The sequence below is a fragment of the Notolepis coatsorum genome, assembly GCF_963971535.1.
Source record: "Notolepis coatsorum genome assembly, chromosome: 1".
NCBI classification, from domain to species: Eukaryota; Metazoa; Chordata; class Actinopteri; order Aulopiformes; family Paralepididae; genus Notolepis; species Notolepis coatsorum.
The window spans coordinates 106576381-106589546 of record NC_140165.1 but is presented as its reverse complement, the minus strand read 5'-3'; the positions used below and the strand labels follow the sequence as shown (position 1 = coordinate 106589546).

The 13166-nt window shown below is 41.1% G+C and overlaps 1 protein-coding gene across 1 annotated transcript in view; it reads left to right on the top strand.

Annotated features, from left to right (window-relative positions):
* ablim2 (actin binding LIM protein family, member 2) overlaps positions 1–13166 on the top strand; it is a 116671-nt gene that overhangs the window by 75722 nt on the left and 27783 nt on the right. The window contains exons 4-5 of the mRNA XM_084336522.1: positions 342–445; positions 4777–4814. Coding sequence (XP_084192648.1) covers positions 342–445; positions 4777–4814 — 142 coding nt within the window. The remainder of the gene's footprint in view (positions 1–341; positions 446–4776; positions 4815–13166) is intronic.

Sequence of the window (13166 nt, the reverse complement as noted above, 5' to 3'; positions counted from 1 at the left end):
CACACACGCACACATGATAAAAGCGACACAAATCAAAGCTAGCAGTTAAGATAATGATAGAGTTTCTAGTACGTGGGGCTGGGTATTATGTCACCTGCATCATTACAGACACAGGATGAAGCTTCGTAGTTGATAATAAGCCTAGCATAACTCTGCTTCTCCTCCCCACCCCCCCCCCACCCCACCCCCACCCCCTTCACCACCAAACATCCCCCCTTTTTGTCATTTCGCTGCCCCCCCCCCAACCCCCATCCATCCATCCATCCATCCATCCACACGGCCGACCCCCCTCCTCTCTCTCTCTCTCCCCCCCTCCTCCCTCCGTTCACCATTGGAGGTAGTGAAAGTGGGCGGAGCACCCCCAGCTTGTCCACATACTCTGACGGCAAATCCCCCTCCTCCGCTTCTACCTACGTGGCTGCTCCCCGGCACTTCCACATACCAGGTAGGCCACCGCTGCCGCGCATGGCCGCATGAACCCCTCACACACACACACACACACACACACACACACACACACACACACACACACACACACACACACACACACTAACACACACACACACCACACACACACAACACACACACACACACACACACACACTAACACACACACACACACACAACACACACACACACACCACAGTCCACACACACACACACACACACACACACACACACACACACACACACACACACACACACACACACACACACACACACACACACACACACCACACACACACACACACACACTCACACACACACCACACACACACACACACACACTCACACACACACACAGCCATCAGAATTGGGGAAAGACAATTCACTTTCAATTGAATCCAGGGAACAGGAAGCATAAAGGTTATCGGTTTGAATCCCAGAATGCCACTCTCTCCATCCCTCAATGACTATACGGTTGAAGTGAATTGAAAGTGAATTGAACCTCCATAGATGATCTGGGGGTCAGTTTTGGGATGAGACTGAAGAAGTTTCTTTCCTCCTACATCAGACTTCCTGTGTCCAGGTAACTGTGGCCTGGTAACCATAGTAACGCCTATGAACGGATGGTCCTCTAGCCGTGATGACTGTACCTGGCCTTATATTTATCATGTCTATCATCTTTAATCTGTCTTCACTCCATTCTCTCTCTCTCTCTCTCCTCTCTCTCTCTCTCTCTCTCTCTCTCTTTCTCTCTCTCTCTCTCTCTCTCTCTCTCTCTCTCTCTCTCTCTCTCTCTCTCTCTCTCTCTCTCTCTCTCTCTCTCTCTCTCTTTCTCTCTCTCTCACTTGTGTCTATTCCCCTCTCTCGCCCTCACTTGATGTGTGTGAGTCTACTGCTATCCAATGCCAGCTCTCAACATTTAATTCTGATGCCAATTTCAGCTCAACACGTGAATCTTCTCAGCCTGACACTTCCACAACGAGCTGCCACAGAGTCAAACCCCAGAGAGCAACGCTTTCACTTTGACACCAGTTGACATGTGACAGTGTTTACTTCATTACTTTCAATTTTCCTTCAAAGGAGTTATTGTGATCCAGCTGAATGTTCCCATTGACAATTACACTCAGTCCCGTGGGTGCGGGGGATTGGGGGGGGGTCCCAACTTGGAAGTGGTTGAGTCAACGGTTACCAATTATCCTCTTAATGGCGTTGCTAGTTATTGTCCCAAGAGCTTTTAATATGGATATTGTTTCAAAAACGCTGGCAGTGGCTAAAACAAGCAGATAAATGACCCCACATGTGTTTCTTTCTGCCGAGTCACCATGCGTTTCTGGAGCTCAATATGAGGCGGTCCCAAAACAGAATTCACATACTGTACCAAACAGACAGACAGACAGACAGATAGATGCTACAGTATCACTAATATGAATTGACACCCGTTTGAATATGAAACTCAAACAAACACAAAGTCTATGAAGTCAGCTTCTCTTTCACTATCAATGGAACATGTCATGAAATTGAGTTCATGTTTTCAAATTTGAATGGTACTGTCCAAGATTATTGGAACAACATGGCTATGTAACATGTGTGGGAATACAGATGGCATGGGTCTCAGACAAACACATTGGCTCCACTCTTCCTTCATTTGACTCAATGGGCCTGTCGTCATTCTTGGTTTGTTTGTTTGTTTGTTTGTTTGTTTGTTTGTGTGTGTGTGTTTTAATCCCATATTAATGTAATTGTGAATGATTTAATTTAGGAGGTGAATATAATCCTGTTAATGCATTTACTCTTTTATGCCCTGGGAAAATGTTGTGTTGTGTTGGATTTGTTAAATGTCAATACATTTTCCCTTTACAGTACATCAAATAACGTGACTTTTGACTTCAAGAAAGACCAACAAAATTAGTAATACCAATACGTACAGTATGGGGTGTGTTTCTGATAATAAAACATGACACAGATGTCTTGCTGCCCCCTTCCTTTATGCTTCTTCAATATATTCCATCTTTCAGTACCTGCTAACTCATGCTTCTTTTTCATTCTCTCTCTCTCTCTCTCTCTCTCTCTCTCTCTCTCTCTCTCTCTCTCTCTCTCGCTCTCTCTCGCTCTCTCTGTCTATCTCTACTTCCCATCTTGGCTTTTCCCATCCCCCTTTCTGCCTCTCCTCTCATCTTCAGAGACTAAGGTCAAAGATAATATCTATAGAAAACCCCCCATCTACAGAAAGCATGGTACAGTCCAACTTCCTCTTTCAACACCTCTCTGGTCTAGTCTCTGCACGATGTGTTGCCTGTCACCTGTCAATCATTACCCCCTCCATCAATCAATCAGTCAATCAATATCTCTATCTATCTATCTATCTATCTATCTATCTATCTATCTATCTATCTATCTATCTATCTATCTATCTATCTATCTATCTATCTATCTATCTATCTATCTATCTATCTATCTATCTGTCTATCTGTCTGTCTGTCTGTCTGTCTGTCTGTCTGTCTGTCTGTCTCTGTCTGTCTGTCTGTCTGTCTGTCTGTCTGTCTGTCTGTCTGTCTGTCTGTCTGTCTGTCTGTCTGTCTGTCTGTCTGTCTGTCTGTCTGTCTGTCTGTCTGTCTGTCTGTATCTCTCTCTCCATCCAACCATCCCAGCGCTACTCCCTTTTCAGGCGAAGTCTGCATTTGTCTACGTAATATACCCTCATGGATCCACATGCATGTGATTGTAAGGTTACATGCATTAGACTGTTCCTATGGTATCAAATCCATTTGAGAGACAAATGTAGGCTTTGTGGAATTGGGTGTGAAATTGGCATTTAGCCATAAACTATTAACTAAATCAAACTCATGTCAACAGCTGATGAAGGTGTATCTCTGAGATATTGATCACTACTTTCACCACAATAATCATGATGTTTAAGAGACATCGCTACATTTACACTTTAGTCTGTTGAGTTAAACTATCATACTATAAAATGGCTTGGTGCTGTTGTTAGCTTGCAGCTAGCTACATCCATTGACCTTGATGAAGAATGCGATCTGTCCATCGGCTACACCCCTGAACTCCTATGTTACGTGAGCTGACAGCCAACACACTGTAGCAACACAAAAAGCTCCAGTCCAACCTAATTGGGACTTGAACCAGATCATGTGGGATGGTTTCCTCATCATGTTGATTTATTCCGCCCCCATGCATGTCTGCACTCATCACACCTGCCCATTGGTCGGTTTTAATGTCCAGCCTATGACGTCTGACTGTATATCCATCGTGATTGGTCACGAACATGAATCACTTTATCGTGTTGTGCTGTCGATGGTGTGTGTTATCGTTCACAGTTTTCAATCACTGCGTCGTTCACCCGATCGTGATTCTGTCTCCATTATGTTCACATTTATCTTTTTTCCCCTCACAAACCTCTGCAGTGTATGTTTATGATGTAAATGTATCTGAAGGATTTCGGACGGTAGACAACGAATTCCCCCCCAAAATGCGTGGATGCATGAACTGTATTGCAGCCCGGAGAACTCTTATCCTCTTATCACAAAAGGGAATACCGTTCATATTTATCAAATATGACAAGTAAATGAGCAGCATATGGCTTATTCCTGTATTTATGAGCTAGCTGTCCGCCGTTTAGATGCTTTGTATGCTAGCAGACATGAGGTCATTGACAAGGGGAATGTATTATGGTCTGTCGGCCCAAGTAAAGACATACTTCTAGCTCCGTTCACCACCAAGTATATATATATATATACACTCCCCTCCCTAGATACTTCCTTTTGAGTTGAGTCAGCTGACATTACATTCAGGTTACATCATCCACATTTGAGTCACCTACTTCATTATTACACTGAGATAAATCAAATACTTGGTAGTTATGTGTAAGTATGCAACCTACTCCCTACCAAGTATGCAACCTAGTCCTCTTTGGGTGCCTTTCACTTGAGTAGCCATTTGAAGTTACTACTACTACAACAACTAACTACAGAGTCACCTACTTCGTTTATGTGATACACTGATTATTACATTTAATTAAACGGTTTTGTCAAAATGTCACCAGCCATTAAAATTTCAGCCAAAAGCAGTCTTTAGCGAAAAAGGAGTTGATGACCTGCTCTAGTGCCTTTTAGTATGAACTATCCACATCGTTTTGGGGGCGTGACGTCCACAGTCCATTAGGCACTGACTCCCTATAGATGCTGTCCAGCATTGATGATGTCACAACCCCAGGTTGATTGACACTGGGGGGCGGGCCCACAGTATGTGCAGTGGTGTGTGGGCAGATGATCCACAGCACATTTACATACGACATAACACTTACCTGTCTTACAGCCTCAAGAGCATCCTGGCAGGACGCGGACGAAAGCAAGGTAGGTCTTGAGGGTGTGTGTGGGTGTTTGTTTGTGTGTGTGTGTGTGTGTGTGTGTGTGTGTGTGTGTGCGTGTGTGTGTGTGTGTGCGCGTGTGTGTGTGTGTGTGTGTGTGTGTGCGCGTGTGCGTGTGGGTGTGGGTGGGTCTTTGTGTGGGTGGGTCTTTGTGTGTGTGTGTGTTTGTGTGTGTGTGTGTGTGTGTGTGTGTGTGTGTGTGTGTGTGTGTGTGCGCGTGTGCGTGTGGGTGTGGGTGGGTCTTTGTGTGGGTGGGTCTTTGTTCAAGTTTCTTTAATATTTGTCATACAGAAGTACAGAATACTTTTATACAAAATGCTTCTTACTGTTACGCTCCAGAGACTGTGCAAGACAAGATAAGTATGAAATAAAATAGCATAGTAAAATTAGAAGTAAAAAAATGAGGTCACAGTGTTCAGTTTAGACATATGTACAATGTTCGATGCAGAACCCAGATAGCAAAAAATGAGTGAATCAACGTTGAAATAGGGTTCAGCAGAAATATTGAATCTATGTTGAAGCCTGACATCTAAATTATATAGATCGTTGTCTATGACCCTAACGTTGAATCAACGTTAGGTGTCAACCATAGCTGATACTATATCAATGTTGATTCAACCATCATCTAAATGGTAATATACATGCACATTTTAGTTGATTTTATATTGAATCAATGTTAGACATCAATGTTTATTCAACCATAATCTAAATGGTAATCTACATGCACATTTTAGTTGATTTTATATTGAATCAATGTTAGACATCAATGTTTATTCAACCATAATCTAAATGGTACTCTACTTGTACATTTGTAACTTGTACATCTACTTGTAACTTGTAAAGTTAAGGAATCAATACTGATTAATGTACATTTTACATTAAAATATTGCTGCTGATATGTATACATCATAACATTACATGTTTTTTTCCTGCTGTTAAACACACTATTGTTAAATAAATAATAATAAAATTCTTATATGACCATATTTCCAAAAATGTGTGAACAAAAATGACAACATGGCTTTTAAAATGAAAAAAAAAAAATTTCTAGGGTATCAGAACTTCCAGTGACTAAAACTTTTTACAAAAAACAAATAACAGACCTTATAACAGGCTTTCATTAACAATATAGCCACTGCCAGAATAGTGACACACATATTGTGTGTGGTGAGCACACGCATTCATGCACAACGAAGACAAGATTGCAATCATTTTAACTATAAATTTATGAGCTCAAAGTATGAGCTCACTACTGACTGAAATGTCCAACAAAAAGCATCAATTGTCAAATAATATTGATCACATTAACTAGACTAGATGTTTGAGGAAATTAGAAAGGGAACAACAACTTAACCCTTGTGTCTGATCAGATTCGTATTTGTTTGATAACTTTGCAGTGATGAGCCAACATAATATGTGGCATAATCTTTTAATTATCTTGTATTTTTTTTTTTACTCTTCATAAATTGTTTATTCCACTTCAGCCCGATCATAACCACCACATATTCTTTTTTTTGTCATATTTAACAACTCTTTTCAGAAAAGTGGGAGTATTTCATTACAAAAATAATATAAAAAATGGTTATGATCAGGGCTGAAGTTGAATAAAATATTTATGGAAAAGAAAGTGGGAAATTATTTCAACATAATCTTTTTATGGAGTTTTTCAATTTAGTCCCCTAATAAGAGTATAATACTTTAGTTTTCAGACACAAGGGTTAAATATAAACAATGGCATAGGATTTGAATTTAAACACAGTGGAGCTTAGATGATCTACAGTTGTCCACGACTTATCCTCCAAGGCATCTGCTATATAATAATCTTCAGATTTACTTAAGTGTTATTAGTAGGTTACAGCAGTAAGCATTAGTTTGCTCAGTCAATTATGGCCAATTCGTTTTATATTGTTTAATACAGTTAAATAAATAGATAAATGAAAAGCAATTTTTTTTGGATTACCCCCCCCCCCCCCCCCCCCCCCACTGTACCGAAAATAATACCGAACCGTGTCTTCAAAACCGAGGTACGTACCGAACCGTGGATTTTGTGTACCGTTACACCCCTAATGTTTCTATAACTCTCTCCCATATAACTCTCTCCCATACCCTTAACACCAACCGCTGAAGTGCCCTTGAGCAAGGCACTAAACCCCAAACTGCTCCAGTGGAGTTGCTCAGTGGCCAACAGTGTCAGACTGTGGTTGTACTGTGAATGGAACTCTGTGAATGTGAAGCAGGGCGTAGCTGAAAAAGAGCATCTGTGCTCAGCGAACCTACCCTGGGTAAATAAAGGTTAAAATTAAAAAAAAATTAAATAAACACTGCAAGAACAGGCTGAAGCATAAGTCATTCAAGTAGATGCCGTCCATGGAAGAACAGTGTCCAGGGTAATTCCTTGTACTTTATGAACCAGGGAAACAGTGTGCTGGGGTACCCCAAGTTTGACTCTGGTTCGCTTGACAATTAAGTTTGGGTCACTTCGGTTCCAAGAACAGGCTGAAGCAGCATATTCAAGTAGATGCCGTCCATGGAAGAACAGTGTCCATCAGGGTAATTCCTTGTACTGTATGAACCAGGGAAACAGTGTGTGCTGTGCTGTGCTGGGGTAGCTGTGCTGTGCTGGGGTACCCTAAGTTTGACTCTGGTTCGCTTGACAATTAAGTTTGGGTCACTTCGGTTCCAAGAACAGGCTGAAGCAGCATAAGTCATTCAAGTAGATGCCAGGGTAATTCCTTGTACTGTATGAACCAGGGAAACAGTGTGTGTGTGCTGTGCTGTGCTGGGGTACCCTAAGTTTGACTCTGGTTCGCTTGACTTAAGTTTGGGTCACTTCGGTTCCTTGAGATGCCTCCCTCCCGGTCTGGCGCATAACGAAGCCACTTCTTGACAGTTTCGCTGTAGTCCTGGTCGGTCAGCTTGGGGTCAAACTGTCGAGCAGCAGCTGATAGACACAAAAATAAAAAAGGGAGGAAGAGAGGTGGGTGAGATGATGTACGATGATAAGAGCACCCGGCCCTCACTTCACACGAGTGCGATTTTTTTTAATCACTCAATTACTCACTCTGTAGGTCTACAGTAACAAGCTACAGTCAGCATCCAGTTAGACTGGACAGGAAAGAGAATTAAGCAATCGCCTAGCCTGACACCATCTAGGCAATACAATGTGTATCCATGCACCTCTAAAGCTCAATTACGTTGTCCATTTCTTATAGGTTGCACTTTCATCACTTTATTCCAACATAACACTTTTTTTTTAAGTTTTTGCAACAGCATAATTATATTCTGAATCACCAGCATCACCAGCATCACCACCTCACTACCTAAACTTAACCTATGAAGTAGTTTGCAGGGGAGGAAGCTCACCAAACATGCAGGCTTGTAGTGTGGTGTGCTTGAATGGCTTCTTGCTTTCTGAACAACGCTTGTCTTTCTTTCCAGCCCAGTTGAACCCACTGGCCAGGGCGTTGGTCATAGCAGTTTTCAACATCAGTCTGATCAGGTTCTCTGAATTGGTGCCTCCTACCAAAGCCAGGCGAGAAATCTAAATCAGAGAGAAGAAAATGAAGGCCCTGCGTTAGAAACAGCATAACGTTAGGCGGTTAGGTGGTCGAGCGGAGATTGCGTTCGTCACCAGCCCCGGAGCTGTGAGCTTGGTTCGCCTGTTCGAATCCAGCTCACAGCTCCGGGGTTGTCACCAGCTTGGCTGGCCGTCTGCACTGATACAATTGGCTGTATCAGAGGGTGGGAGAAGCTGGCGGGGTGGGTCCGGGTCGTTGTAAACAGCGACTCCTACAGTTCGGTCGGGGCGCCTGCTAAGCGCGGATTGGACGTGAGGGGGATAGTGTGGTCCTCCCACACGCTACGCCCTCTCAATGAGAATCCACGCTGCCAGGTGAAAAGAAGCGGTGATTGGCTGGACGTGTGTCGGAGGAAGCACGTGGTAGCCTCCACTCTCCCAAAAATGATCTGACTGTGGGGGGTAAAGCGCAGCGACCAGGAAGGGACTGGGAATTGGCATACGACTAACATTGGGATGGGAGAAAATCGGAGGAAAATGGAGGGGGAAAAAGACCAAAAAAAAAAAAAAAAAAGAAACAGCATAACGTTTATTTTATGAACACAGAGCAACCAACTTGTTTATACACACACTTTATGCATGCACTGATATTCCAGCCCATGCCAGTCATTAGGTTTAACCACATTAACCCTCCTGTCCATATGTAAACGGTATATTTGAACAATTTCAAAACGTTTCATAAATAGCAGATATACAAGCTCTAACACGTTTTGAACTAGAAAGTGCTAAACACATTTTTCCCCTGAACAAGACCACACTGAAACGATCTACATTTGATAAATGAATGCAGTTCAATAAATTACCATCTTTTGACGGACTGATTGCTCCATCAGTAATGATTCTGCCTCATTGAAGTCTTGTTCACTGGCGATTGGCAGCTGGAAGGGGAGCATAGTGGTTGTGGTGGCCACGCCGTGTCCCCTGGTCCCACCAGATATGTTGCCCTCAGCCAACTCGGTCTTGATGAACTGCACATCTCTCGATAGATCCTTCACCACGACAAGTAATTCAGCCAGCATTGAATTATTCTTCTGGATGGTAAGGTCTTCAGAAGAAGAGTTAAAATCATTAAGTGAGAAATAAAAATAAGCAGCAAATCACACGAGGAATTACACCATGTCCAATAGACTTGCCTTTCATAAGCTGCCCGTCATCGCCGGCCATCTGTCTACGCTGTGAAACACCAGATGGGGTGTTGTAGTTCTCTAAAGAGTGATGGTTTGTCCTTGAATTAGCAGCAACAATTAACTTATAATCAGTGAGGATAGCCTGCTCTGTCTCTCTCAGTAATTTGTTGACTCTACGTCTTTTAGCCCGAGAATAAGATGACATAGTGATGAGGTGCTGTAGTCAATGTAATGGTACATAAATTGTGGTATTTACTTGGCTAGAACAGGTCTTTGCTTCAATTGCTGCAACGTGCGGCTTCTTGAAACTGGTACGTGATTCTGGAAAAAGAAAGAAAAAAGGGGGGAGGGTCCTGATTAATGTGCTGCATTGCAATGTGCAGGGTGAAACGCTTGCATAATTCTACATTTTGATCAATATCAAGAGAGTCCATTATTATATTATTGTTATATTGTTCATTAGAAAATACCATGCATATAACCAAACGTCTAACTATATAGTCAATGTAATGGTACATAAATTGTGGTATTTACTTGGCTAGAATAGGTCTTTGCTTCAATTGCTGCAACGTGCGGCTTCTTGAAACTGGTACGTGATTCTGGAAAAAGAAAGAAAAAAGGGGGGAGACATAAATGTCATCATGTGTATGTCATAAATGTCACTATGAATTGAAAATGGGGGACCCTGATGTAAACGAGACAAAAACGTCTTTCTCTGGTCTGCATCCCCTTAACAATTGTGTGTATTGAGCCATACTGTATTGTACCCCTTCTGCAATCTGTTAAATAAAGTTTTCATTCATTCATTCAACATTAGCAGGACCAGTGGCACGCCAAACAGCCTGCAAACTACCTGGCGTTCTATCGCCATGCTCTAAGACAAACTCTAACCTTAACCAACTTCGAAAGAGTGCCTAAGCTTAAAGGGGAGATGAAGCATATAGCGATATAAACATAGTCATAGCATCAAATTAGTATTTAGATAAGCCACAGAAAAAAAATCACGTTATAAAAATAAGCAATAGACACAATATTTCTGACAATGTGAATACATTCCCTGAGGTCCATAGATGTCCCTAGATACCAATAATATGCAAATGGTCTTTCGATTTTGATTACTATTATTGTGAAATAATAATTAAATGTGAAATATTGCTATCTTATTGTGAGATTACAAAATCTGATGTGATATTACAGAGGATTTTGATTACAGCATTTTATTGTGAAATAATAATTAAATTATGTGAAATCAAAGGATACTGTATGAATGTCACTGTAATATGACACTCATAACAGAATTAGTTATCAATAACCTACCTGTATAAATGTTAAAAGTTGTTGGAAATATGCTTTCCCCTCATAAATATACCACTATACATTAATTTCTTATATTAGTTTTAAAATGACCATTTAACAGTTTAACCTGTTCCACCCCAGGTGAAAATCAGTAAAAATGTATACCTAGGTAAATGGAATATTGCTCCACTTCTACAAGGGCTATTTGCATATTCTTGGTATCTAGGAACATCTATGGACCTCAATGAATGTATTCTCAGTGTCAGAAATATTGTGTCTATTACTAGGCTTGCTTAAATTCTGATGAAACAAAGGAAAATATGAATTATGATTTTTCTTTTCATCTTTGACAGTGAATAAAACCATGATAATAATGACCAAACTTAAAAAACTGCCACTGAGCTCATTCAGTACCCTCTTGAGATCATGTGTACAAAAGATCTAAGGACATTAATAAAGGGAATATGATCAAATTGAAGGTTTTGTATATACAGTACTGAATTCTCCCATCCGGACCAATGCAATTTGAAATATTATTATAGAATATAGAATATATGCTTATACATTACCTTATTATAGCCAATTCGCACATTTATATATATATACATATAGTATCTTTCAAATGGCTGAGTTCAATTTGGATATAGTATCACCAAGCGTGCATAATAACATATACTGATATTTAATGTAATCGACTGTACTTTTTTATTTCTCCCACAGTGTAATCATTTTGTAACTAATTTCAGATCTAATTATTCCTACATGATTACAATAGTGTGGAGAAACTGACTGCGTTTCAATATTTGTCAAAAACGTTACCTTTTGTAGCTTATTATCGCGAATCATAACAATTATTGATATGTTTCATTCAGAACGCCGAACTTTGAACGACCATAGCGGACCACAGGAAGTGTAGTTTGGTGAAATTTCAACACTGGCAGATAGCTAGCGAGGTCCTCTTGAAAATGGCCGCAAAAAGATTCCAATTCTGATCGTTCAACATTTTCATTTCCGCTTCCGGGTCAAAAACGCGAGTTGAAAAAAAAACTTAAAATGATATAAACTCACTTTTAACCTATTGCTAAACTATTGCCAACCTAACGTTTTACATTCTACATGTATTTGTGACATAGTAGTGATAATAATACTTGAAAACGTTTGATTTTAAAAACGTTAATTCAATGTTGCCAGGTATCAACGTTAACTCCCGGAACGATAGCCAGTTAGCCGGGAGCTAACGTTGATACCTGGCTGGTGCTGGCTGACTGGCTATCGTTCCGGGAGCTAACGCTGATACCTGGCTGGTGCTAACTAACTGGCTATCGTTCCGGGAGCTAACGTTGATACCTGGCCTCTTATATTCTTATATGCAACAGGTGGATATCACTAAACACCAAAATCAAGAAACATTATAGCTAACTGCTAACGCTACTAGCTAAATTTGCTTCAGCTAGCAGGCATGCATAACGGTTAATATAATATTCTCTACCATGTAAAAACGAACACGGCACTACTCCACTGGCGTTTGCAATCGAAAGCATACATACAACATACAACATACAACATAATCGACATTATTGCCATGCAGTACTCACCATGCAGAGAGACAATGGAGACATGAGGTAGCTAGCTGCCAGGAAGCTGCCGCACAGGTGCATTCTGGGAGGCGGGGCACAAGTGCAGTGCAGTCTGGGTGATGAGACAATGACGACAGCATACGTTGAGCAGCAGCCATACGTTGATTCAACATTTATTAGATATTGGCATTTCAATCATTAAAATGCAACCACAAAACAATATTGATTCAATGATATGTTTTCAACATTACTCAATTGCTTTAGCGGTTAATGGGTGATTCAACATCAATCGTCGACCTTAACCAAAAATCAAGCATTGTGACCATAAATCAACATTGAATTAACACCTTTTGCTATCTGGGAATAGACGTAGTTACCATACAATATACAATACTGTGCAGTGTACTAATATACAATACTATATAGTGCAAGGCAGAAATGGGACGAGGTGCAATTTAGGTACAATTCACAGTAGGTGTACGAGTTGTAGTGCAAATCCTTTATCAATAAATATAAAGTGTAAAGTGTGTTTGTGTGATCTAAAGTGTGGAGAGTGGGTGCTGCAGTGTGTTGTTTGTTTGAGTGAGTGTGTGCGTGTGGGTGTGTGTGCTGTGTGCATTTGATGGTTGTTGCATAGTGTTTATTGTTCGTTTAGCAGCCTGATGGCCTGGGGATAGAAGCTTCTTCTGAGTCTTTCTGTGCTCGCCTTAAGACTCCGGTATCGCTTGCCTGACCGCAGCAGTTCAAAGAGGCAGTTGTTC